Source organism: Mustela putorius, unplaced genomic scaffold, assembly GCF_011764305.1.
Source record: "Mustela putorius furo isolate JIRA1106 unplaced genomic scaffold, ASM1176430v1.1 tig00000854_pilon_pilon_pilon, whole genome shotgun sequence".
NCBI lineage: Eukaryota > Metazoa > Chordata > Mammalia > Carnivora > Mustelidae > Mustela > Mustela putorius.
The window spans coordinates 6,133,042-6,160,995 of record NW_025421496.1 but is presented as its reverse complement, the minus strand read 5'-3'; the positions used below and the strand labels follow the sequence as shown (position 1 = coordinate 6,160,995).

The 27,954-nt window shown below is 43.2% G+C and overlaps 1 protein-coding gene across 1 annotated transcript in view; it reads left to right on the top strand.

Moving 5' to 3' along the window:
- The window catches only part of PCSK5 (proprotein convertase subtilisin/kexin type 5), a 450,143-nt gene that overhangs the window by 330,926 nt on the left and 91,263 nt on the right, over positions 1-27,954 (top strand). Inside the window, 3 exon segments of the mRNA XM_045085372.1 lie at positions 12,359-12,461; positions 18,723-18,859; positions 24,485-24,691. Coding sequence (XP_044941307.1) covers positions 12,359-12,461; positions 18,723-18,859; positions 24,485-24,691 — 447 coding nt within the window.

Here is a 27,954-nt window from a genome sequence, read left to right as displayed (position 1 = left end):
CAGCTCTTCCGCAGCCCATCCCTGCCCATCTCTGCAACAGGAGAGAGGAATCAGCCATCTCTGGGAAAGGTTTGGGGCCCCAGGCACATCACACCGTGTAAAATCAGGTTAAGATGAGTATCAGGAACAACATTGAAAGCAAAAAGGAGTCAAAGCAGGTCAGACAGCCCCTGCGGGGAGTTTGGGAAGGGGAGGAGAGCCTGACTCACCAGTTCTGCCTGCACAGATCATGGGAGCTGGGTTGCCAGGGAGTCTCAGACTTCTGAGCTCTGGACACTGAACCCTGCCTTGCTGCCTGGCAGCTGCGGACCTGAGCCAAGGGCTGGGCCCTAAGGCCCTAAAAAGGGGGCCAGATCTCTGCCTTGACTACCTGTTCCCTACAAGTGTTGAAGAGCCCCCAACCCCTAGACAGCAACGTAACCAGAGCAGGAAGGTGCTATGGTCCGTTGGGGAGATGCCAAAAGTCTGCTCAGGGTGAGCCAGGCGAGAGAGAGTGGAGGTTAGGCCAAAGGGGCAAGATTTCGAACTTACCTTAAATACTGAGGTGTCTGCCTTCCAGCCAATCTGGCTCTTTTCCCAGGGGAGCTGAAATGTTCTGGAGGCTCCTATAGACTTCCTCGAGCTGTTGGTCTCTGGCGGAATGCAAGGGTTTTTGCGAGGTCCTCCTCTCTTCTCTATAGGACTTCTGCCTGAGTAGGTGGAGAAGGCAAGTTCTCGGGTCTAAATGGTGGAGGGATGCAGGGCTTAATTCACTGCAGAACCAGGCTCTCTGTGGCATGACTGGGTGCAGAAATGCACACTGGGCACCTAGAGGAGATAGCAAGGATTAAGGCACAAAGTAAGAAAAGAGCACATGGAGTCATAATATTCTGGAATTTTCTGATAGGGTCAGTACTGTCTCATATTAATAATGCTTGGGGTGCCTGAGTGGCTCAGTGGGTTAAGCCTCTGCCTTCGGCTCAGGTCATGATCTCAGAGTCTTGGGATCAAGCCCCACATCGGGCTCTCTGCTCAGCAGGGAGCCTGCTTCTCTCTCTCTCTCTCTCTCTCTCTCTCTGCCTGCCTCTCTGCCTACTTGTCAAATAAACAAGTAAAATTTTTTAAAAATAATAATAATGCCTAAGAGATGTCTCTCGGGTTTATGTTGAAGTTGTGCAAATTTAATTCATAACCGATTCCTGACCACTGTGTTAAAAGCAGAGTAAAGACCAGTTAAAGTCACAATTTTATGTTCTTCCTAAGCAATGTCACCAAAAGGCAAGGAGGGATAATCCTGGGCAGAGGAATAGCGGACCTGCCTTTTCTGTCAAATATCGGTTTGGGGTACCACAATTTTTTTTTTTTTTTTACCAAGCTAATAGTTCTAGAACTGTGGACTTGGGGTGGAGAATGGAAGGACAGAGCGTTGCCATTTTCTTGGCTAGAACAGACTGCACTTTGGTCCTAATCGTACAGGACCACACCTGTTGAGTTGTTAAAAGTTAACAAAATGGTCGATCCAATTGGAGTCCATTCTTCTAAGTGACCCCTGAACCGTGGGAGAGGAAGAAAATCTTTTCGAGATATTTTTATATTTATCATGCAGTTCTAAGCCAATCAGAGTAGAAGGCAGGACATTATCACCTGCTCTTAGGCAGGTAAAGAACAGGGAGCTATGAAGTTTGGGGTAGCTGAACTTGCTTTATAAAGCTGGAGAAAAGATAAATAAATTTTTCAAAACCACCCATACAGTAAGAAGGGAGTTGAGTCTTGGTGGTCTCTCAAGGTTTGTTTGTTTGTTTGTTTGTTTTTAAATTCTCTTGTGCTGCTGATACTAAGGGACCTGGTTGTGCTCAGAGGAGTTGCAACAGCTAACTTTTCCTGAGCACTTACTGTGGGGCTGGTAGCTTTCAAAGCACTTTTTTTACATATTAGCTAATTTAAACCTTTGGACAATTTTATGACACAGCTGTGATTATTTCCAGTTGAGTGGACGGAGATTAGATTGCTTTGCAAGCTTACAGGACTAGCACGAGGAAGCCCTAAAGATTTACATCTAGGACAGCTGGTTCCAGGTACATGCACTTCACCTGTGTCATGTTTCTCCCCAAGGCAGGCAGAGCAGGACCCACAGTCATCTAAGCACGTGGGAGGGAGGTGGTGGTGAGAGGAATCTTTATGGGGTGGAGAGGCAGCATTCAATGATAGGGCCCAGGGAGGTTTCAGTCCCAGATTCCATGCTCCGGACAGAACCTAAAGTTCTAATGGGATGCAAACCATGTAGAAGGAGGTCGCTAGGCAGGAAGCACCTGGGACTCGGTCTCCTACACCTGGGGATTTGGGATCTCCTGCCTCACGGCTCCTCCACCCACCCCCTCCCCGCTCACAGAACACACACAACCAAACAACACTGCCCGTTTTCATTTTCACCTGCTTATGTGCTCCCCTCTCACTGAGGGGAGAAAACTGCAGCTTGTCCCAATGCCCCCCTCCCACCCAAGTGAGGAAGCACGGTCCATCCTGGGACACTCACCTAAAGGAGAAGCAGGTAGTCAGTCCAAGCATGGTACCAGCTCCACAGCGGGGCCAAGAACCCCATGTCCTGCACTTGACTCGGCGTAACTCCGCCAGGAGGAAGGAAGCCCCCCTGTGTCCCCAGCTCACAGAGGCTCACCTACGTCTCTGACAGAGTCGTACCTCAGCAGCCTGGAAAGGGCGCTGCCGAGGCTCCAGAGGGCAGGAAACGCTGCCTCTCTGGGCTCTGGTGCAGGGAGACTAGTGCGGAAGGGCTGCTTATAAAGACGAGCTTACGTGGGTGGTAACTTGCAGCTGAGCTGTGTTGAAAGGTCGTGGCTCTCCATCCACAGGGGCAATAACAGTGGTTGCCCCCGTTGCTATCACCAAAGACAGCCAGTAGAGTTTTCCAGCCCCTGCAGGGGGGTGAGGTAAGGCACAATTTGGGATCCAAGCAGACCAGGGTTTGAACGATGTTCCGAGAGAGAACATTGTGATGCCTATGTTCCTTATTTGGTCCAAAGGGAGTGGACAGCACCTCCCACCCCCTTATTATTGGAGGCTCATGAGAGACCATCGAATACCTGATAATTATCACTAATACTCTGAAACCCACTGTGCTAGGTGCTCAGGTCCATTTTCTCACTTGATCCTCACCACATTCTCTAAGACAGGATCCATGGTACAGGAAGAAGAATGTCAGGGAACTCTGTGACTTCATTAACATCAGACAGCTGGAGGAGGAAGCCCAAATCAAACTCGGAGTGCGGATGATTCCAAAATGTGTGTATTTTCCCAGCCCAGTGCTTCCTACAATGCTGGTACCCAGTGGGCACCTGAAAACTTTGTTTCCTTTTTTTATGTCCACACTTGGGCTTTTTAAAAAAGCACAGTTTGGTTACTCTCAATAAAACATATGGCATCCCGAATAATCAAATGCTTGCTCAATCACTAAGGGGCTGAAGGGTTCTGGGTGCCCTGCTCATTCAGACCTGTCACTAGGCAAACCAACAGAGCTCCTAGAAGGCAGCTTCCACTGCCTGTTCATGATGACCCAATAAAACACTGAATGTCAATTACCAGCTACAGTCAATTACCAGCTAAGGGCAGAGGGAGCCCTAGGTCTCAGAATGCAAATTCCCTGTCTTTCCAGGAGCTTCTCTTTTCTCTTAATTAGCGTTTAGGCTGCAATGTTTTAGACCTGAAGGCTGGCTGTGAGGAAAGACTAAGGGAGTGTGGGAGAAGAAACACGAAGCCAGCTCTTCCAGCAGCGTGCAGCTACAGTGGTAGAGCAGAACGGTAATTTGAGGATGTTCCCTCCCCTGGGGTCCTGGCAGAGGGGAAGGGACAGCAGCTACTTTGAAAGGTTTAAGAGCAAGTAATAAATGAGGGCTAGGGAGGCTCTTTTGGTCATCATAGAAGTGAAAGCGGGTGGTAACAAGTCCCATCCTTATGCCTGTGTTTCAGGATTCCCTCCACCACAGGGAACATTTTGAAGGTTTTAAGCTCCTTGGGAAGGCCTTTGGGCTTTAAGCGATCTGATCTGCATGCTGGGACCCTTGTTTAGTTCAAGCATGTCTGGAATGCCCAAGGGTCCTATAGTCACCTGCCACCCTTCATCAGTTCTAGAGGAGGATGTGAGACAGCGCTTCGGGCTCCACAGCACAGTGCTCACGGGGGTGCACACAAGAGCTCTGCCTATGGCCTGATCTTCCAAGTCATTTGCTTTCTCAGTTAGTGTGCTTCAGTGCCTCTCACCCGAGGGTGACCTCCCTCAGGTTATTAGCAATGTTTTCCAGAAAGTAAACGAGTTTTTCTTTCAAAGGATGGTCACCTACTTCTGTCACTGTGTATTGAACCCCCCAATCCTCTCACTGTGTGAATGCATCAGATACTGTACAGTTTCCCCCAGGAGAGTGGTCCCGCAGCAGCCACAAATGGCAGGAGCATTGGGGGATAACATCACACCCAAGGTGTAGGGGGATTGAGTGCACTAGAGAACCTACAGAAATTCTAGGCTCACTTGCAGGAATAACGAAGACAGCCCATCAAATAAAGACTGGCAAGACATTTACACACCTCAGATGGGTATAAATGGACTCTGTCTACCATACCATGCTCACGGGGAAGTACTCATGATTCTACAGACTGGATGATGGGCTTTATTTCGTTTAATTGCAGCTAATAATCACACTCACGCCATTTGTCCCTCTCGTCTGGTTTTGCAACCAACTGTTCAGTGTTTTAATTTTGTCATCCTTAAGCTAGGATTTGCATGGACTTTCCATAAACATAGAGGCAATGCAAAATTCTCTTAGTGGAGGAACAGATCTACAGGAACCAATCCATCTATACTAGATTTTCATATCAATTGCAGGACCTGAGAGAGGTTGCTATAATTCTGGTTATAAGCTATTTCTGAGGAGACAGTTTATTTTGTTTTTGGACAGCAGTTAAGCAGTACAGAAAATCCCTGTGCAGAGCTCCCACAAACTATTTTACCCACTCCAAAAAAAAACATCTTTTGGTTTCCTCATAGGAGCTTCAAACCTAGTGGACAGAAAAAACTGCTTGTAAAATCTCAATCCAATAAATAGAATTGCCTCTTAATAAATAGTGACCATTTTATCAGAGGAAATAAATTCGGAGGGCATATTCAATCATTGAGTAAACCTGCTTTGTGCACTGTGGCTGCTCTAAGTTCATTTGTTTTCACAGTGAATTCCTCTTTTTTTTTTTTTTTTTGGTCCCACAGTGAATTCCTTTTTGATACCCTTACCTCACCAAGTGGTTTAGATGAGGTTTGTGCTCAAGTTCTTTCTTTTTATAAATAGAAAAACCTACTTGGAAAACCAAAAAGGGAAATGAATCTGTACCAGGAAAACACTGCAGAGAGGGCATGGCCTCAGGCTCAGACCCACCTGGGTCACAGCCCAACTCTGTCCCTTACCTCGCTGCATTAATCTACACAAGATATGGCATCTCTCCAAGCCCCAGTTTCTCATTGAAAAAAGGGCTGTTGTCTGGATTAAACATCCCATAGAATGGTACTCGTAATAGGGTAGTTGTCGATGGATGGGAGCCTGTGTGAGCACTGTATCACCACTGTAGTCAGGTGTGCGGGCCAAGACTTCACTTGGGTTGCATTTTTTTTTAGCAGTCCGACTGTGGTCAGGGCCCAAACTATGGTGGACATGAAAAGGATCAGCTCTTAATTCCTTGCTCCTCAGACTAAAGGAAACCAAACATTTGCAAGTGTGTTGGATCCACAATTTAGGATCCATTCCTTTTTGTAAGAGTGTCAACCCATGGTAGGGGCCAGAGTAGCATTTAGAACTCTGCAAAACCATGCAGGTGAACACCAGCACCTAAGAATAAAAGGAAAAATAAAAAAGCAATGGGACTAGGAAGGATAATTTCTGTCCATCAGAAAAGCCTGTGGGGGAGGGAAAGCAGAAGTCACAGTTGAGAGGACAAAATAGAAAAGTGGTGGCCCCCAGACATCTCCGGGCTGTGGAAACAGATCTCTCCTTCTAGCTGCTTAATGTTTATTCTGCATTTGTTTCCCCAAGGGAAAACAAAACAAAAACAAAAACAAAAACAAAACAAGAAAGAAACAACAGTGTTCCATCAACGACGTGTCTCCATTTTGATGGATTTACCCATGTATCCATTGATCATCATTATCACAAGACATCTCCCAAGATTTGGTTCAACAAACTGGCTCCCCCAGGTGGTTGGTGCTCTTTGGACTCATCCCCAAAGGGCAGACCATCCTGAGGTTTTTGGTTAAAATTAAGTATTGACCTCGTAAGGAACAAACTCAGTGTGCAGACTTATGTGTGTGTGTTGGGGAGGAGGGGAAATATACATAAGAGATAAAATTTACTGTTTTAACCCTTATTAGTGTGTAGTTCTGTGTCATTAATTGCACTGACATCATAATGAAACCAACACCACCATTCCTCTGTCTCCAGAACTTTTCCATCTTCCCCAACCGAAACCATGTACCCATTAAGCAACAACTCCATTCTCCCCTTCCCCTTAGCCCCTACCAAACCCCATTCTATTTTCTGTCCCTCTGAATCGGATTACTCTATGCAACTTATATAAACAGAATCATTCAACATTTGTTCTTTTGGGACAGGTTTATGTCACTTAGCGTAATATTTTCAAGATTCATCCACGTTGTTGCACATGTCAGAATTTCCTTCCTTTTTAAGGCTGAATAATTGTGTAGACTTATAAGTAAAGCTTCTGCAGTCTCACTTTATGGCCTCATATTTTGAGACTTGCTGTAAAATGTCACACTCAACAAGGCTTTAAAAACTGAATTATTTCATTAGTATAGAACTTGAAATTACTACTGAGTATTTATTATAGCTGGTGAAAAGTAATAAATGCATGGATTTCTTTTCATGAGAACTGTCTTCACACAGCAGTATCTTAAGTTGGAAACTGGGTATTGGCATCCTTGCAAAGAAATAGTGTTACTTGATTAGTGCCTGTGACTGTAGAGTCATGAAAGTCACACACTGTGATTCCGGGCATCTGAGTGAGAAAACACATACACAGAAGCCTACAGGTAATTCAGTATCCAAGACGGCTCACCAAAATCACCAGATCAAAACCACACATGGCTGATTTCTCATCAGATACTCTTCCTATTTTCTCTTATTAATCACCCTTGCTAAAAAATTGTTCTCCACTAATATCATTATCTACTTCTGTGTTTATTCTTTTGTGTGTGTGTGTGTGTGTGTGTGTGTGTATGTGTATTTGCCCAAATATTATAACATATGTGGCCCTAATCCAAAAAAGATATTACAAAGTGCAAAAGAAAGCCTAGCATTTCTGCAGGAGAAATGGAAGTTCTCCGGGTCATGTCTGCCTAAAAATTATTATTATAATGAGTCTAATGAGTCATGATCATGTTGGGACTTAGATTTGCAAACACAAACATGTTGTTCAATGTTATCAGGAGGAGAAACAAGCACAGCAAGCCACTTATTCGAAATTTTTCAATGGACAAATATTAATTCTTAAACTGTGTCTTCAGTTTTTGGGACATCACCTCTTTCCCCATGAGACATCACTTCCTCCATGTCCTTTGAACTATTATAGGATGGGATGAGAAAGGAATGATTTTTTTTTTTTATCACAGTAGAAAGATAATTTGGACTGAATAATAGATGAAGACACCAGAAGGAAGAGCTTGTAGGATGAAGTGGAGAACAAAATATTGGCCCTTGAAGTCTGTGCTAAAAGTGATTTTTTCCAAGAATTTTGTATATCACGCCTGTCATAAACATTTAGTTTCATTGTGCAATGAAGACAGATGACAAGAATTTGCTGCTCCAGCAACCCAAAAAAGAGAGAGAGAGAGAGAGAGAAAGCAACTTCACTATGTCCTTGGAATCTGCCTTTTTTTGGTTTCAAATGTGCAGTGGAAAACTTGGGCCTGGAAGGGCTGGGGCTGGGGACAGTTGTTTATGTAAGTAATTGGACATCTACATAATTATGGAAATCAGGACAAGTCCCTCTGTTCTCATCTGTTCCAAAGCCAGGACTTGCTCTAAAGTTAAGAGGCATGCAGGCTTGAGAGAAATACACAGCTTAACTGTCCTATGCTGACTCACGTAAGCTTCAAGGTTATGAGGGTTTTTTTCATTTTGTGTCCAAATGGTAGAAGGGGAAAACATGTCTTCAGAATCCGTTATCTGAGAAGAAAAGTGCTTGGGCAGTTCTTAGGTTAGGGAGAATTTTTGTAGATCAGAGGATGATGGGAGATGTGAAGAAATGATTGAAGACAGACTGGGGGAGAAGCATCCTCAAGAAAGGTCCAGAACACTATATGGACAGCTGACAATGGCGAGGAGCAACATACCTTCCACAGAGAGAAAACACAAGTGAACAGACAAAAGGCTGATATACAAGATCTATAAAGGACTCCTCAAACTCAACACACACAGAACAGATGATCATGTCAAAAAATGGGCAGAAGACATGAACAGACACTTCTCCAAAGAAGACATACAAACTGGCTAGCAAACATAGGAAAAAATGTTCATCATCATTATCCATCAGGAAGATTCAAATCAAAACCACATTGAGATACCACCAGTCAGAATGGCCAAAATCAACAAGACAGGAAACAACAAGTGTTGGAGAGGATGTGGAGAAAGGGGAACCCTCTTACACTGCTGGTGGGAATGCAAGTTGGTGCAGCCACTTTGGAAAACAGTATGGAGATTCCTTAAGAAATTAAAAATAGAGCTACCAAATGACCCTGCAATTGCACTACTGGGTATTTACCCCAAAGATACAGATGTTGTGAAAAGATGGGCCACCTGTACCCCAATTTCATAGCAGCAGTGGCCACAGTCACCAAACCGTGGAAAGAGCCAAGATGTCCTTCAATGGACGAACGGATAAAGAGGATATGGTCCATATATACAATGGAGTATTACACCTCCATCAGAAAGGATGAATACCCAACCTTTATGTCAACATGACAGGAATGGAAAAGATTATGCTGAGTGAAAAAAGTCAAGCAGAGAGAGTCAATTATCATATGGTTTCACTTACTTGTGGAATAAGGAATAACATGAGAGATGGAGAGGAGAAGTGAGTTGGGGGAAATCAGAGTGGGAGATGAACCATGAAAGACTGTGGACTCTGAGAAACAAACTGAGGGTTTTGGAGGGGAGAAGGGTGGAGGGCTGGGTGAGCCTGGTGGTGGGTATTAAGGAGGGCATGTATTACATGGAGCACTGGGTGTGGTGCATAAACAATAAATCTTGGAACACTGAAAAAAATAAAATTACCAAAAAAAATACAAGTGAACAATCACAGAAAAGATAGCGAGGGATTTTGGCATCGAGAAAAAGGATCCTAGAGAATCTCAGTATCTTATCAGCAAATGAGGTAGTGAGGTCACCTTCTGAGAAAGAGTGAGTAGAACTTGGGTCTTGGGAAGTTTTGGCCTAGCCCCAGTAAGAAATGCAAGGGGCTACTGGACAGATGAATGGAAGAGTGATCAAGCAGGTAAGCTAGAGTCATAGTGGGTCATTAGAAGGGTGCTCTGGAGAGGTTATTTGAGGTCTCAGAGACAGGGTGATTTCAAGTGACGATTGTATCTAAGGTGGCCCTTTTTGAATGCCAGTCAAGGCCATTCCAGCTGAGCAGATCAAGTACAAAGCCAAGGTATCAGTGCCACCTACTGGCTTATGGAAACCAATGAGGAGGCAAATGAGAGATCTAGAGAATTCTAAATTTTCACAGTACTATCTGAAAAACACTCGCTTGACCTAGCCATGTATCCTCTGTAATTAGAAAGGATGCTTTGGGCATGGATATGGAATAAATCCCAGAACCATCTAAATAGCATTTGATTTAGCAGAGCAAGGTGCATTTAGCTTGAACTCCTAGCCTAGCAGTGGATCTAAGACACCATGGAGATTAAGGTGGACAGATTTCAGGAATTAGGAAAACCAATCACTGTGTTGGTTCCTACAGGCATGGATGCCGAGGCAAAGTAACAGCCTTTGCCTCTAGGTCTAGCAGAGTCCAGTGTATGCCTTGCTCTTCTGTTCCAATCTAGTCTGTCTAAGGAAGTCAAAAAGTCTCCTGGCTAGCATTTGAATTATAACTATCTCTTTACAAATAATTCTCCTCAAAAATTTTTGAGAACCCAAGAGCAGGTTCTTTTCATTTTGTATATCTCTAAATTTCACCTAATACCTAGCACCTAGATGTTCAAAGAATATCCACAGAATGAATGAATGAATGAAGAATCTATGATCCTACATTTCTCTAGAATACACTTTCTTTGGGTTTAGAAGCCTCTGGGAAACCCATCCCTCATTACTGTTCTATTCAGGGCACACTTTTGAAAGATGTGTAGCTACCATCCAACCCCATAAACACAAATGACAAGCATTGGCAAGGTAGGCAAGACCTACTTCTTCCTAGCAGGTCTGTCCTAGATCCTCTGCTCACTTTCTTCCTAGCGTCTGGACTGATAATTACTGCTCAGTTGGTTGTGGCAAAGGTCACACTATGCCAAAAGTAGAAGAGATTATAGCAAGGACAGTAATTAAGAAGTGGAATAGGGAACCCGAATACATAAAAGGCTGCATAAATATGCTGCCTCCATTGAGTGAGACAGTCTCAACTTGAAATCACCCACTCCTACAAGACAGAAGTCCCAGCCTTTATTTTGCTTTGGAAACCAAGCTTTCTTCCTGATGGCCAAGAATGCAACTAGTCCATTCTAATATCTCTGTGTGAATTAGTAAAAGGCATCTCCTGCAGAGGCAGAAGCAGCAAACACCAGAGTGCATGGCTTGATGAGATGAACTTGGGCTGGATGTCTGCCCACTTCTCTGGGGCAGTCACCTTGTGCAGTGAATGAACTGCATGTTTACATCCTTTGTCCCAATTGGGGATGCACTGTTTCGGGCTTCCGGCTCCTAGGAGTCACTCCCGAGCTAAGAACCATGGCTCCATCCTAAAAGTTATATATCCAATTCCTTGGCAACAACTGGAAGACAAAGAGAAGAGCAGAGTCTAAGATGGGAAGGGTGTGCTGATGTTAGATAATTGCACTGCTCTGTATATGTCCTTTCCCCTTTAGTTAACAAAATACACTACCTCTACATCAAAAGACAAACCCTACCTACTCTTCATTTTCATTTTTGTGGTCTGCTGCAACGGAAAGAATTATGTACGTAAGGTTTACCTCTCCCAACTGCATTAATTCAGTAAAGCTATGGGACAATGCAGAGGGGTGGACTTTCCTCCATTTCTCACCAGTCAAGTCTGTGTTTCCAGAGCTTCAAAGCAAATACAATACATCAGGCAGCAAACCTCAGAGTTTCAGTAAGACGACTTGGTTAAACCATGCATGAGTAACTGGTACCTCACTATTCTGGCTGAAGCCCAGGTCAACAATGTTCAGACATATTTACAGGGGGTGGGGTGATTCTGCTGAAATCTGAAACTATATTTTCTGAGCATGATCAATTTCCAAACAATATCAAGTAGTTCTTTGGATCAGACTGAAGAAACTTGTCGATTTCTTTTAGGACAACCGGAGGGGAGGACGTGTGTAGCATTGAGTAGAGGACTGAATTCGAGCAGAGACCCATCATTGGTTTATCACTAGGTTATCACCTCCAAAGAAGTTAGCCTGTCTCCACCATCTTTACTAGGACAGTAATTTCTTAAATGGTCATAAGGAGTTTGTAAGGTTGGACTTGCTTCTGTAGAAAGGCCTATGTGTTTTTCCTTGGGAAAGATAAACTTTCCAATTAAATGAAGAATTCTCTGGCTATCTCTTCACTGTTACTCTTTCAGGGTGAGATGCAGCTCACATCTGTCAGACGTTAGCCAAGCCTCAACTCCCCCTTCTTAACCAGTAACCGCAACACCCCCAGAATGGCAGGTGGGTCCTGCTTGTTGCTTGACTTGAACCAAGGCTGTAAGTGGGGTCTCTGGGGTCCAGGAACCTTCAGCCTTTAACAGAAAAGTCAGAAGGGGATCAGTAAAGGGGTCCTGTGAGAAGCCCCCCTTGGCTTCTCTCTACTCATAAAATATGTAACACGTGTTGACTAGATCCAAAATTATGTCATTGCCTCATAAGTTTTTGAGGTTCCAACTTCCAAGGCCCTTGGGAGAGGAGCAGTTGTTATTGTAAGGTCAGGATTTAGGAGCGGCAACTGAAGCCATTCAAGGTCTCCTTGCCGGGTTGTTTCCATTGCTTTTAGGCAGCCACAGAGAGATCTGGCTGCTCTCAGACTGACAGCCCAGGCAGCACTGCCATGTAGGAATGAGGTAAACAATTGGATTTTTTTCCCCCTAGGAGAATACATTGATGAGCATGGCCACTGCCAAGTCTGTGAAGCCTCATGTGCCAAGTGCTGGGGGCCAACTCGGGAAGAGTGCACTGACTGCCCCATCACAAGGTGAGTGACCTCCCAGTATCTCCTGTGGTTGGGAGCCCATGGGTGGCAGGATGGGGAGAGAAGGTGTTTACCACTTTAAAGTCACCCCTTGGGTCTATAGGAAAAAGAACCAAACTCCTTCCCATGACACAAAAACCATCCATGGTCCGGCCATAGAGCCAGCTCTGTAGCATCTTCTTCCCATGATGCCCTGCACCCTGTGCAAGAAGCAGTTACCTGGACACTAAAAGGGCTTTCCCATCGATGAAAATGGTGTCTTTGATGGCTGCAATTGCATCCCCTTCTGCACACCCATCGTCTCCATCTGCTGATCAAACAGCTCCTCATATTCCTAGAGTCAGTTCAAGGATGAACTGTTCCATGAAGGCATTTTGACCACTTCCCAGAATTAACCTTCTCTTCCTCATGTTCCTCTGGGCTCTGTATAAACTTCCATGAGTACCTGAGACATTTTAAGACATTAATTTACAAATCTCTATCTCTCTATAGGGGGGCTGTATTTCGAGAAGCCCCATGAAATACTCATTTTGTATCTCCATTACCTATCGCAGGACAAGGAAAATAGTAGGCACTCAATTAATGTTCGGTAGCTGAATGAATGGGGAAATAACAAGCATCTGAACGGAATGAGAATCTGCAAATACACTGGGAATTTCTAGCATAGAGCGTTGGAAGACTGTTGTGTTTTTAGTCAATGCTCCTCTGATTGGAGCCCTTAAGACTTGTTGGCTGACTGTTTGAATGCGTAGCCCCATCACTGCTCTACTAAGTTCCTAGGAAGCAGGCTCTCTCCAGACCAGTATGATGAGGCTGCTTTGGTGGCAGATAAATCCCCAGGATGGACAGTCCCTCTGCTTCGTACAACAGTCATTTCATGTAATTCTTCCTCAAGACTATAATCCCCTGAGCAGGAACTGTGGTTGTATTTGTCTCCCCCCCCCCCCCCCCCCCCCCCCCCCCCCCCCCAGTGATCAACACACAGTAATGATTCAAGAAATAGTAAAGTGTATAATCAATATCATGGGCTTGGCTGTCCAGATAGCTTCCTCAGGAAGAGAAAAAAGGAAGGCGGGGAGGCAGGGAGGCAGGGAGACAAACACCAAAGAAGTCTTAAGGATTGTTACTGCTCACTGTGGCAACATTTTCCAAGTGTCTCTTTTAGATATCTATGCCTCTACATATTGGATTTGCTTTCAAGCAGCTTCAGGACACACTCTTGGGTACAGACATCATTCTGAATATGGGTCCTGCTTCTCCTAACTCCTCACCATATCAACAGTCAAGCCCCACTGCATGTTTGGACATCTTTGAACTAAAGGAACTTACTAGCATTTGTTTACTAGGGCTATTACCATCCTCCGGTGTATACTGCAGAAGTCAGGATTGTCCCAGGTTCTTCAAAAGTCAGGGAAAACAACAACAACAACTCTACTACCATAAATAGCCATGAAAAATACTGAAGCCCATTGGTACATTAAGATCAGAGATACAGTTCCTGGGACATTGGGGTAGCACAACTGGCATAAGCAGCCCATGATTTAGCTTTTAAAGAAAGAAAAGCATGCTCATGGATCTTGAACTCATGTGTTCTATGGAAATCTTGTTTCCCAGGAAGAGTTTTCTTCTCATCTCCCTGAGCACTCCATTTCGCTCGTCTCTCTTCCTTGATAAAAATTACTTGCAAATATGTCCAAGAGAGGGCATCATATCATAGCAAGGAACTACCTGACTTTTTTAAATCTGCATTTTGCTAGAACAGGGTTGAAACGATGAGGAGATAAAAACTATTTGGAAAGATGTTGATGTTTACTGAGTTGTTCTTAAAAGACAAAAAGTATTTTTCTTAAGTATCTTCCAAAGAATTTTCTTGAGTGGAATCAGATCCCTTCAAGGTGGTCTTGAGCACCTGCTCTATGTCCAGCTCTGAGTTAGATCCATGAATTCTCAGAGGTAGCTCAGGAGGTCAAAGTCAAGGGTTGGTGAAGTGCTCAGGGACCAGCTTTAACACTCTAGACCTGAAGCAAAAGCTGCAACCCTGGGTGGGGGGCAGTCTAGCTTGATAGAAAGTAGGGCTGTAGGGGACATGGCCACTCCAGAACCATGGAAGGAGGAAGCAGAGCTACAGCTCCGGGGTAGGGGGAATAAATACCCCCAGTCTCTCTCTCCTCCCACCCATAGATCTGCTGGTGATTTCCCTCGTCTGGAATTAAGTGGAGGCCAATGGGAAACACCACTTACAAATGGGAGGAGTGAGCCTGGGGAGGTAGGGTCTAGTTGGCACACTTCCAGGACATGGCAGGACAAATAATGACAAAAAAATGGATCTGAGGCAAGGGTAAGGAGAGAAACAGAATACCCAGGACAGTTGATCTGTCCAAGTTTCTTCCTGGTCTTAAGCTTTTAGATATCTCTAGTCCTGGCAGAAAAAAAATCATCCCTAAAGATGTCTGTTGTTTGTTTGTTTTTTAAGATTTTTTTTTTTTTTTTTACTTATTTGAGAGAAAAAGAGAAGACATGAGCAGGAGGGAGGGGCAGAGGGAGAATGAGAAGCAGACTCCCCACTGAGCAGGGCGCCTGAGGCAGGGCTTGATCCCGGGACCCTGAGATCATGACCTGAGCTGAAGACAGATGCCCGAATGAGCCACCCAGGCACCCCCCAAAGGAGTTTTTATCTAGGAGAGAAGTATTCATATTTAAGTTATAGGCTTGCTTCAAAATGATATGGGAGGGAAGTAAACCGATGGGGATATAAATAAGATTGACCATGCAGTGAAATTGTTGCAGCTGAGAGATGAATACAGAGGAAAGGGTACTTTTATGTCTCGTATATGTGTTTATTTTATATATATTTAAATGTTTTCCTTAGTAAAGTTTTTAAAAATAACATAACCCCAAACTTGTTTTACAGAAAACCAAACCTGAGGAAGCCCTCTCTTTGTATTCTAGGTCTCTAATGGAAACATTAACTCTTGGGCTTAGCTCCTTAGAGAGGATTGAAAACTTGGAGGCAGAAAGAGCCTCCTTTGGCACTGCTATCTAACATGCAGAGCCCTCAGTGCCACGGCCCTCATGGCCCTCCTGGTCCTCCTGGCTCAAGCTGGCTTCCCAACCCAGTCCTGAAGGAGTCATAGAGTCAATGAACCAATTAAAAACATTAAAAGTTACCTGTACTTTGATCTACCCTCAAATGCTTTATTTGATCTGTTTCAATGAATTCGTTGTGGGGGGTGCGGAGAGACTTTTTGCCAGATTTCATTTTGTGTTAACATTATCTCTCTGTCCCTTTGCCCCTCGCCCCGTTCACTCTCTTTCCCCCTCAAGTAAATAAAACCTCAAGAAAAAAAATTAAAGTACCAAGAACGTAGATTAAATGCCCTTGTGACGACGTACTTGGGCTAAACCAACAATCAGCAGAGGATCCACTAAACCTGATTCACCGTCTCATCTCTTCCAGTTTGTAACACACACACAAACACACACACACACACCCCACCCCACCCCCACCCCCGGATGTCGGAAAACGTAGTGCCAATATGGAGAACATTACCTCTGCCCAGCTCAGTAACACTCTGCCGACTTCTTCTTTCCATAAGCCCTGTTGGACCTGGAATGGTTCGCTGATTATGAAAAGGCTAAAAGCACACATGAGTTGGGGAAGAAATGCCTTCCCTGCAGAGATTAGCTTGCCCAGTTGTCTCAGACATCCAGAGTGGGTGACGGGCGGTCCCAGAAAGGACTTGGGTTGGCTTTACAGGAAATTGTCTTCAGCCCCACGGAGCCCAGAGCAAGGTCATCTGTTCTCCACTAGGGAAAATTGTTAGTGTCAGTGGAAATCGGAGCCACCTGAGCTGGTTCTTTTCTCAAGTTCCTTAGCAGTTTTCCTTGAGGGGGGTGGGCTTGCAGGAGATGGTGTATTCAGCGCCTTTACCTAAACGTGACTGTTTTCCTTCTCTGTTTTGATCTCTAGAAAGAATCACATTCTTACAAAAAACTGTACTTCAACTTCGCTTTCCTTAGAGTAGATACGAAGGGAGGTGATTTCAAGCACCATTATGTGCTTGGTACTTTCTTAAAATTAAGCACTCAAGTCAGAAAGGCTGCCCCACGCATATATTAACACGAAAGTATTACACCCTCGGCTTCACCCCCAAGTCTGCTGCCCCCACTTTCTGGATGCTTCTAAATGGTTCCCATCATTGAGAGTATTAGATCACTCATCCCAAGAGAAATTATTTCCCCCTAAATAAGTTCATCAGCTCTTTCTATAAAAGGCAAAAATGATGACATACTTTTCATTCCCTTTGCAGCAGAATTTAGGAGGAAAAAAAAAAAAGAACCTTCACTAATAAACATTCCCATTCTCCCTTCTGCAGAATATCTAGCAGCTTCCTTGTTTAAAAACCTCAGAAAGCTCTTACACAGTTTTTCTTAAAGGGAGGTTTTGGGTTTTTAACTAGTCACATCCAAATGATTCCTTAAAAAGTCTAGCTCAGATGCCAGAGCCGGGGTGGGGCAGGGATATTCCCAGTCGGCTTGAGTGCCATCAACTGAAAGTCTGGGCTGGGAGTGCAGCCTTCTCATCAGACCCCATGGCACAGGGGATCTGTTTTGACATAGACAACCAGATGTGCATACGCGTCTGCTCGGGGCTGGGACTCCATGCCCTGCAGTGGGCCACAGGCCTTGTTCACTCCAGCAGTGCTCAGTATGGTGACCAGAAACCAAAGGGCGGAGAATGCAAGAATGAGGTGGCTGTCTGTCTTATGATGTTGGTGTTAATCCCACTGTTGCCAACAGATGCAAATGACACAGACTTTCAGGGTGTGGAGATGAGATGGAAGATGTCAAGCAACACCCTACTCAGGTTGCCTTGCTCCCCTGCCGACCTCCACAACCCTGTGACTGAAATGGCCCATCCCCGGCTCAGGGCTGGCTCTAGCTATTGAAAGAGTGGGACTTAGACATGCCAGTGCACCCCAGGCCTATGCCTGTCCTTCCATGGGAGGTCCGGCTTGCGGGGTGAGGGGCGGAGAGAGGCAGCAGAGGGAGAAAGGAGCCCTAGCTTTGCTGACAGGCCCTCCACTCTGTCCGGTGGGGATGCCAATGTTATACCATCAGGGATAAGTGTGTGCTGCATGGTGAGTTAACCTCCCAACTGAGACAGTAACTACTGCTGGGAAGAAACTTGAACTGATCCAACTGGACGCCACCTGTGTTAACTTAGGGCTCATTTAGCAGATTCCACAGTCATCCATACTACCAGCAGCAGAAGGCGGAACAGCAGCTCTCAAACCGCGGTCTCTAGACCAGCGGCATGCGCATCGCCCCGGAGCTTAACAACAAATTCTCAGTTCTCTCCCCCAAAGACTTACTGATTTAGAAACTCCAGGGGCAGAGTCCCGCGGCTGACTTCATCAATCCGCATTAGCTATCTGACTCTTGCCCTTGCTAAACATTTCTTATTTTTCTGAGCAAAATTTTTGGATATGATTTACTTCATCCTGTTTGCTCTTGGGATTACTTTGTGAAGGAAGAAAAGAAGCAAAACTATGAAAATATCAACAGTGACATTATGATATGTATTTTATGTGTATAAAATCAAAGGTTTTAGGAGCCCCCATTCTAACTCATTCGTGGTGCCCATGTAGGTGTTTGCAAACAAGATGAAAAAAAAGCTGGTACCTTAGGCATCAGGAAGCCCTTGCAAAAATGGTGTGCAAAATCAGAGTTCATCGATTACTTTGCCTTGTGCATGGATCAAGTTTATAAGTAGCACGTAAGCTACGGGACCATGCTTCGTTCTACCCCTTTGAGAGCCCTTGATGTTGGCATTTCCCTTAGAAAGTGTGCACATGCTGATAACCAAAGGAAGAGTATTTTCTCCGAGGCCTCTGGATGCAGAGGCCCATTTAGTGTCTTGAAATTTTAAAGACCTCCATGTGACTGTTGACTGGGTTTGGCTGGGGCCCACAGTATGGGTTTAATCCCTGCAGGCACCGGTTAGCTTATTTGGAACCAGACTCAGGACTGCATCCTGAGCCAGTTTCTGGCATGCCTGCTGTTAGGTCCAAACCCTGGGCCAAGGATGGGTACGTGACTAATATTCCCCATGTTCTAAGATGATCAATCCCAGGCATCCCCCTTGTTTCTGGAACAATGAAACCAAGTCTGTGCAGTGAAACATGAACGCCACATGTTCTCATACTTAGAGCCGTTCCAGAAAGTCACCCTTATAAACTCTGAAATCTGTTCTTCCTCTAGGACTTTTGACAATGGCCGCTGCGTTTTCAAATGTCCCTCAGGGACATTTGAATTTCAGAATGAATGTCATCTATGCCACCACACCTGCCAAGAATGCCAAGGAAATGAGCCTTCCAACTGTACTTCCTGTGGAGTAGGTGAGGAAGTCTGGCTGTTCTCTTCTTCCGTTCTTTAAACCTGTTCTCCCCCTGGTTTGACTCAGAAGCTTCAACTCTGGGGACAAGGGGTTGATCTCAGAAAGCTGTTCGCTGGGGAGTGCATACAACCTTGAAGTTTCTGCTTCTTGTCAGGAAACGAATTCACATTATCGTAGACACAGACTCACTGTCCCTAAGGAGATGAGAGAGAAGCTAAGACATGTCTTTCCGGAGAAGGAGAAAGGTCATTCAGACATGATGTCAGACATGAGACCGTCAGGAAAGCTAAGATTTGTTGCGGTGAAAGTGAAAAGTGAGGATGTTAAGGGAGACACATTCAGTCTTCAAGAGAAATATTGAAATAGAGGCTGTGTCAAGGTCTCCTCAGCCCTGAGCTATTTTATTGAGAAGTTGTCAGAGCCCTACTGTAGGAACAAAGGAATTTTTTCAACCAAAATATTGTTTTGTCTCAGCTTTAACAGTTCAAGTTTCTGCTGTCATTGGATTATATTTCATGATATCAAAGATCCTCTGCAGTTTGCTCTTGACTCCTTTCCAACTTCCCCTCATATGTCTGTCCCCCACTTTTACCTCATGTGGGCCAGATTCGTATTTTATTTGACCTTTTAACATTTCAGCCAAATTTTAAAATTGGGAAATTTCAAAGAAAACCTTGGTAGTTTGTTTTGTTTGTTTTATTTGGTTTTGTTTTGGTTTGTTTTCTCTGAAAACTTGGAGCACAACACTGGGCACCACTTGGCCTACATTCCCCAAATGACTGTCGGGACATCAGAGGAGGCTGCTCTCCCCACCACTCCCTATTGTCTCACTGATCTCAAGGCCATCAGTTACCATCATGCTCACACGTTGTTTTTGTTCCTGGTGGAAGAGAACTATTTATCTTTATTAATATAACCAAGAAAAATGAAGACTGAATTGAGAGTATCATACATTTGTAGGAAAATGGGAGAGAACACATTTCTTTGTGTAAACTAAAATTTTTTTGTGTGTTTGTCATGTAAACAAGGTAGATCTATGTCAAATTTTCTCTCTAGTCTGCTCCTTCTGTTTCCTTCCTCATCTATAAGATGGTGATAATGGTTTTCTACTTTTAAGATTATGAAAATAAAATGAGGTTAAATGAGATAAAATAACAAAGCACTTAAACAGGGCTGGGCACATATGAAGCACTCAATATAATACTAAATTCTACCCTTACTATCACCACTACTACCACCACTGTTATTGTTTGTACCTACTTACGTCTGTGGCCATGCCAATTTCCCTAGCTGTTCAAAGACTTCACTGGAGATGTTCCTCACTTGTTATCTGCCTGACCTCTAATTATTTTCTAGGTTTCAACATCATTTCCTCAATGAGGGCTGTCCCAATTTCCTTTCTCGGATGGGACCTTTCTATATGTGCATCCTTGGAGCTTCTGCTTACCCCTTTACAGGCATCCTCAATCTTGAAAGCTATCTTGTCCATAAGACTCTATGTCCTATAAAAGCAGTGAATGGTTTTTACCTGAGCACTAGCTTTGAGCACTGGGACAGCACACAGCGTGCAGAGTATAACTGAATAAATGAATGGTTCAGTAGCAGGTCAGTACCAGCAACCAGAGTAACTGAGTTCTAGTTCCTGCTTTGTGACTAATGATCTAGAAGACATTAATCCTGATTCTTCACCTCTTTGAGTCTCTCTTTGTTAATTAAAAAAAAAAAATGGGGCTGGGGGTGACACATAGGCAAGACAGCATCTAAAATATTCCCTTTCACATTTAAAACACACTGACTCTTCATATATAGTCCAAAATTAAGGATTCCCTTGAATACTGAACAAATGTCTAGAATGTTCTATGCATCCTACAGTTACTTGGGCCATTCCACACAAAAGATGCTTTGACACTTCTCAGTTTTTTTGTTTAAAAATCTATGTTTACTCCCTATCTTAATAAAAGTTCACCTGTGGAAGTTACTACACATAGTGGTCCTGGGACAAGACAATAAATGGTTGTATGATGCTTGCCTTCAAGGAGTTGACAGCCTAACAGAGGGATCTGTGCTAATAATGGATTATAAACACAAGAAAATATTAAAGACCAAAGGAAGGAAGGAATCCTACCTCAAGTCAGAGAAGAAACATCACCTTCAGCTCTCGTGAGCGGGAAGGCCTTGCCAGAGGGGACATTGTTGAGCGGCTCTGATTTCCCTCCTCTGCAGAGCATGTCGTCCCTAGGACATACCTGAGCACCGCCAATACAGGAAACAGTGGTAAAGACAAGGGACCTCTGACCTGAGGCAGTTCCATACCAACAGGCTTTGATACTGAGGGACGCTTAGGTGGCTCAGTCAGTTGGGCCTCGAACTCTTGGTTTTGGCTCAGGTCATGATCTCGGAGAGTTGCAGGCTCAAGCCCTGTGACAGGCTCCACATTGGGCACAGAGTCTGCTTGAAATTCTTCCCCCTTCCCTCTCCCTTCCACTCTGCTCCTCCCCTTGCTCTCTCTCTCTCTCTCTCTCTTTCAGATAAATACATAAATAAAATCGTTAAAAAAAATTAAAAGGCTGAAATCCTCTGGCTACAGGGTGCCCCCTACACACGAGTGCCTCCCAGCAGTTCACAGAAAGTTCATCTTTGCTTAATTGTAATTTTGTTAAGATTTAGGTCTGAATCCTTTTTGGAAATACAGACCTCCAGCCCTGGGAGTGAAGATTCCCTCTAATGTTCTTGTCCAGATTTGTCCTCTACGAAATTGAACCCAAAACTAAATTTGACCAATCACACAACAGCTACAGGAAGAAAAATGTTGAAGTAAACTTTATAGTTTATTTTCAGAATCTCTCAGCCTTTCTTTTTTTTTAAGATTATGATTTTATTTATTTCTTTGAGAGAGAGAGAGCATGAGCAGGGGGTAGGTGCAGAGGGGAGGGAGAAGCAGACGCCCCGCTGAGCAGGGAGTGCATCATGAAACCCAATCCCAGGACCCTGGATCATGACCTGAGTTGAAGGCGAACACTTAACTGACTGAGCCATCCAGGGGTTCCCTCAGCTGTCTTCACATGAGTCCACATTCTCTTCTAATGAAATTAGCTGCTCTAGAAACAGCTAATTGCTCTTAAGTATAAATGAAAGCCAATCTCAGAGTTTCTTGTACTTTCACTCTTGTCTCATATTATCACATGAAAGGTTTGCACCTAACAAAAATATCAGCCCTTCTGTTACTAGAACCAGCTTCTCTTACATATTGTCACAATAATTTAAATTCTGAGACTCTAGTCAAGTAGCCAAAAATGTATGCATGGTAATTTAAATCCGTGGGACATCCAAATTACCAGTGAAAACTATAACTGCCATACTACCCAGGCTATTAGAAACTTGAGCACATCTTGGGGTAATCCTAGACCAAACCTTGGGAAAATCTGCCCATGATCAAGGCATCTAAGTTAACTCCTTTACAGGGTCCGTGTATTTCAAATACCAAGACCATCCAAATCTGTTTGTTTGGTTTTTTTTTTTAACTCAAATGGCAATACCCAAAGTGGTTCAAATAACAAAGCCATGTCTGAATAATATAAATGGGATTGGAGAACATTTCATCTGGTATTGAAACCCATCACTGTAAATTTTTATTTTTAGATTATTGATCCAGTTGGTTACATTAGAAAAATGGGAATATTGCTAAATATTAATGCACTTAGCTACTCAATCATTCCTACAACAAATAAGTATTTAGAACTCGGTATATGCCAGGCTGCCCCCAAGCCTCTGGATCCTGAGGTGATGTCATGTCAGGGTGTAGGGGACGGACAGCAATGGCTGAATGGAGGAGGGAGTAACTTCTCACTGTTCTCCTCAGATCTTCCTAACTATATCTCAGAAGTTTGGCCCTCTGAAAAACAGGATCTTTTCTGAATGAGTCTTGGTGGAAATGAGGTTTGCTAGGGTTTCATAAGGTGTCTGAGAAGAATATAGCTTGGAATGTTCGCCCTTTTGTGGTGTCAAGATTCCACGTTCTACCAGGTCAGGGGTTTGGGCTCCCTATCATCCCCAAATGCACATGACATCCTCCCAAACACTCTCCTTCCCTTAGAGGAGAATGTTCTTCCAACTCAAACTTGGAGAGGGCTGACACTTCGTTGCACTCGCCTAGGGAAGTCCTCTTTATTGCCTTTGTCCCATGGGAACCAGCAGACTTCCGGTTGGAAATCACAAACACTAAAGAGGTAGCTTCAGAGCCCATAATCCAAGGGTGTGATTTTTAAACTGGATTTGAACTAGGGATTTAGTTAAGGACAAAACACTGGGTTAGATCATTTGAGAGTGCCACGTTTAGGGAAATACTTGAAATACAGAATGTTTAGGGAAATACAGAAATACTTGAATGCTGGCAAGGACTATTACACTAATGTTAAGATTCTGCTTTTGCAACATGGGGAGAGTGATATCTTTAGCCACAGATTCAGCAGCCTTGCACCTTGAAGGTCAATGGTTCTGGATCTCCACGTAGAGTATCACGAGTGAACACTAGCCCTAGTTATTTGGGGAAACACAAGTCAGCTGTTCTGCAGAAGCAGGAGCATATGGGAGACTTGATCCAGAGAAGACAGATCTCTACACACACTCAGCACACACACAAAAAAAAAACTCCAGGAGGGCAAAGGCAGGGGACCTCCAGGCACATTTCATTCATCTTGTTTTATGTGTATACAAACTTATTCTAACCCTTTGTCATTCAGTGTGAGTTTATCATTGGTTCGAATTTTCTATTCCCTCCAAAAGCAACTTCCCGTAGTCTCGTATTAGACATACTGCTAATTCTTTCCATGTAGACTCCAATGTTGACAGAAGCTCAGGACTCCCAGAAATCCATTTAAGGAGTCAAAAAGGTGACCGTCATCCTACGCTGTCACTGTAGGAACTGGCAGCCATGCAAAAATTCAGACTTTTGGACAGTTAATACAAGTGTGTGATTTTGATAACCGAATTCAAAACCATTCTAAAAATTGGGACTCTCAAAGAAACCGTTCTATCAGGAAGCCTTTGTTTATTCTCATAGGATCCCCACAGCTCCCAAGTCTGAGACCCTCCACAGAAACCAAAAGGAGCCCTTGGGAAAGTTAAACACTTTCTGATTCATAGTTACTCACAGAATGTGGCTTCTGCTTTTGCAGCGACATCCCAGATGGTAGTCCCGACTCACTCAAATGTACAAAATACTGAAAAATTATTCCCTGCAAGGAAAACTTCTCGACCATAAGCATATAGATGTTGAACTTTTCATTAAATGCATTCTTATACTCCTGGTCCCCTAGAAGCCAAAGTACTCAGTTACATCTTTCTTTTAAAATGGGGCACCTAGGTGGCTCAATGGGTTAAAGCCTCTGCCTTTGGCTCAGGTCATGATCTCAGGGTCCTGGGATCGAGCCCCACATCAGGCTCTCTGCTCAGCAGGGGGCCTGCTTCCCTTCCCCTCTCTCTGCCTGCCTCTCTGCCTACTTGTGATCTCTGTCTGTCAAATAAATGAATAAAATATTTTTTAAAAAATTTAAATCTTAGGTTATATTAGTTTCACAGTTAATTTTGTACATTTTTCTTCTTTTTGGCTGCCCCTCCATCTGTTCAGATAAGCTCGGCCAGGAGCGCTTCCTGTATCAGGGGGAGTGTTGGGAGAGCTGCCCAGCAGGCCACTATCCTGCCGAGGGGCACACCTGCCTGCCCTGCTCAGACAACTGTGAACTTTGTCACCGTGCACACATCTGCACACGATGCATGGATGGCTACTTCATAGTGCCCAGCAACCACACCTGCCAGAAGTTGGAGTGTGGACAAGGTAAGGCTGCTCTGGGCCAGTCTTATACCAGGAGGTAGCATGAGGGGCTCTACCTCGGGATGGCTCTGAGATTTGAATTGACCTCCTGGCTTTAATGTTGGCACCTGGGATGACTTTGTGTGACTGTATGTCCAGTGGGGACACTGATGGCTGCTCCTCCCTCTTCCTCTACACACCTTTCTCTGGTTCTCTTCAGACACATTCCCGAGACACAGTAATGCAGCTGATCACAGAGACATTGATATTGAATCAAGGGTTTGTGGGTGGGGTATAATGGAGAGGAAATCAAATCAGAATTTGAAGGTCCTGACCAACAATTTTCTCCTTTCCTATTACTAGTTATGAGACCCTGCGCAAAATGAGTCTAATTTCTCTATGCCTTTTATTCTTCGTGTGGGAAAGGGTGAGCATTGCACCAAGCTGGTTGCTGTGAGAAGCTGATGAGAATAAGCTTACCTAAAGCTACTTGAAAATATGAAATGTCCTATAAATTGTATGTGTTATTGCTATGGCCCAATTTCATATCTTACATGGGAAGGAGATTAAAAAACAGGACTTAAATTTTTTGTTCTTTTCCATGTAAGAATGTTACAGATTTTCTCTGCTCTGTATAAGAATTATGCCTGGTCTGGTGCTAAAAAGAGCTCCAAGATATTTCTAGAATAATTAAGACATTCATTCCTTTTTCTGCTTTATGTTCACTAATGTAGTATAGGATTTAAGTCTTGAAAAAATAATTTGGGAAGGCAGATTTTTTAAAGACAGAGTCTGTTCACTTATATACCCAATTCCATACTCCCAGAAATGGAACTTATTTTTTTAATAAAATCTACCATCTTTATGTCAAAACTAGTTGCATGGCATATAGCTTGACTTACTCTGTTTGTACCAATCAATCTGATCCAATCTATTAAATGAATGGAAAGAGATTAGAAGGGGGATTCAGGGTGGGAGTGTAAAAAGACTTTGAACTCATCTCTTTCTACAGATACTATAATTTTATGGCTACATGCCGAATAATTTCCCTCCAAAAAGGACCTGAGAACTAGATAAACAGCACCTCTACAACTAAAGATAAAAGAGACACATCAAGGGGAACCTAGGTGACTCAGTCAGTTAAGCACCGAACTCTTGGTTTTGGCTCAGGTCATGATCTCATAGTCATGAGATCAGGCTCTGTGATGAGTGAGGAGTCTGCTTCAGATTCTCTCTGCTTCTCCCTCTTTGCTCCTCTCCCAACTCACTTGCACTCTCTCTCACTAAAATAAATAAAATCTTTTTTAAAAAGACAGAGAGACACAACAAGACACAGAAAAAATATTCAAAGAAATAATGGTTAGAAACTTCTCTAACCTGGGGAAGAAAACAGACATCTAGGCCCTGGAATCCCAGAGAATTCCAAATAAGAGGAACCCAAAGAGAACCACACCAAGATACATAATTAAAATGGTAAGAGTTAAGAGAGAGAATCTAAAAAGAGGTGCAGAAAAACAATTTATTTGTTTATTAAACAAACGATTTATTTTACAAAGAAAACTCATATGCTTATTAGAAAAATTTTCAGGGGCGCCTGGGTGGCTCAGTGGGTTAAGCCTCTGCCTTCGGCTCGGGTCGTGATCCCAGGGTCCTGGGATCGGGCCCCACATCGGGCTCTCTGCTTCGAGGGGAGCCTGCTTCCTCCTCTCTCTGCCTGCCTCTCTGTCTACTTGTGAGCTCTGTCTGTCAAATAAATAAAATCTTTAGGAAAAAAAAAAAAAAGAAAAGAAAATTTTTCAGCAGAAATTTTATAGGCCAGAAGGGAGTAGCAGATTCAAAGTGGTGAAAGAAAAAAATTTCCAACCAAAAATTGTCTACTTGTAAAGGTTATCCTTCAGGATGAAGGAGAGGCTAGGAGTTTTCCAGATAAGCAAAATCTAAAGGAGATCATTACTACTAAAACAGCTTTACAAGAAACGGTAAGGAGATTTCTCTAAACTAAAAAGAAAAGACACTAATAATATGAAAACATATGAAAGTATTAATCTTATTGGAAAAGGTAAATACATGATAAAGGTAGTGAATAGTGAATCTATCACTTACAAAGTAAGTTTAAGGTTAAAAGACAAAAATAGTATAATTAATTAAAATTAAAATAATTATGGATGCATAAAATTAAAAGATGTAATGTATGTCACCGAAATTATAAAATGTGGAGCTTTGGAATGTGTTCAAAATTAAGATGCTGTCAACTTTAAAAAACCTCTTATATACATGGGATATTATATGTGGACCTCATGGTAACCACAAAGGAAAAAGACCATAGTAAATATTCAAAAGAAAATGAGGAAGGAATCTAAACATAATACTAAAGAAGGCCACCAGACCACAAGGGAAGAGAGAGGAACTTCAAAAACAACCAGGAGACAATAATCAAAATGACAGTAAGTATATACTTGCCCATAATTACTTTATATGTAAATGGACTAAATTCACCATTCAAAAGATACTATATAGCTAGAGCTATCTTGAGAAAGAAGAACAAAGCTGGAGATATCACATTCCCTTACTTCAAACTATACTACAAAGCTATAGTATTCAAAACAATATGGTGCTGGCACACCAAAAAAAGAAAAAAAAAGAAAAAGAAAAAGGACATGTAAGTTGAACAGAACTGAGAGCCCAGAAATAGACCCATGCATATATGGACAATTGATTATGAAGAAAGAACCAAGAACATACAAAGGAGAAAAGAATCTTTTCGATAAATGGTGCCAAGAGAACTGGTGAGCTACATGCAAAAGAATGAATGTGGACCACTTCATTGTACCATACACAAAAATTAACTAAAAATTCATTAAAGACTCATCTAAAGTAGACAAACTGATGGCCAATGAGCACAAGAAAAGATGTTCAGCATCACTAGTTTTCAGGGAAACACAAATCAAAACCACAATGAGATATCACCTCATACCCATTAGAATGGCTATTACCAAAAGACAAAAATCACAAGTGTTAGAGAGAATGCAAAGAAAAGGAAACCCTCATACCCTGTTAGTGGGAATGTAATTTGATGTAGTCCCTGTGGAAAACATATGGATAGTCCTCAAAAAATTAAGAATAAAACTACCACATGATCCAGTTACAACACTACTGGGTTTTTATCCAAAAAACAAGAAAACACAAATTTGAAAAGATATACTCATCCCTGTGTTCATTATGGCATTTACAATAGCCAAAAACCTGAAAATAGCTAAATGTTCACCAGTAGATGAATGGATAAAGTT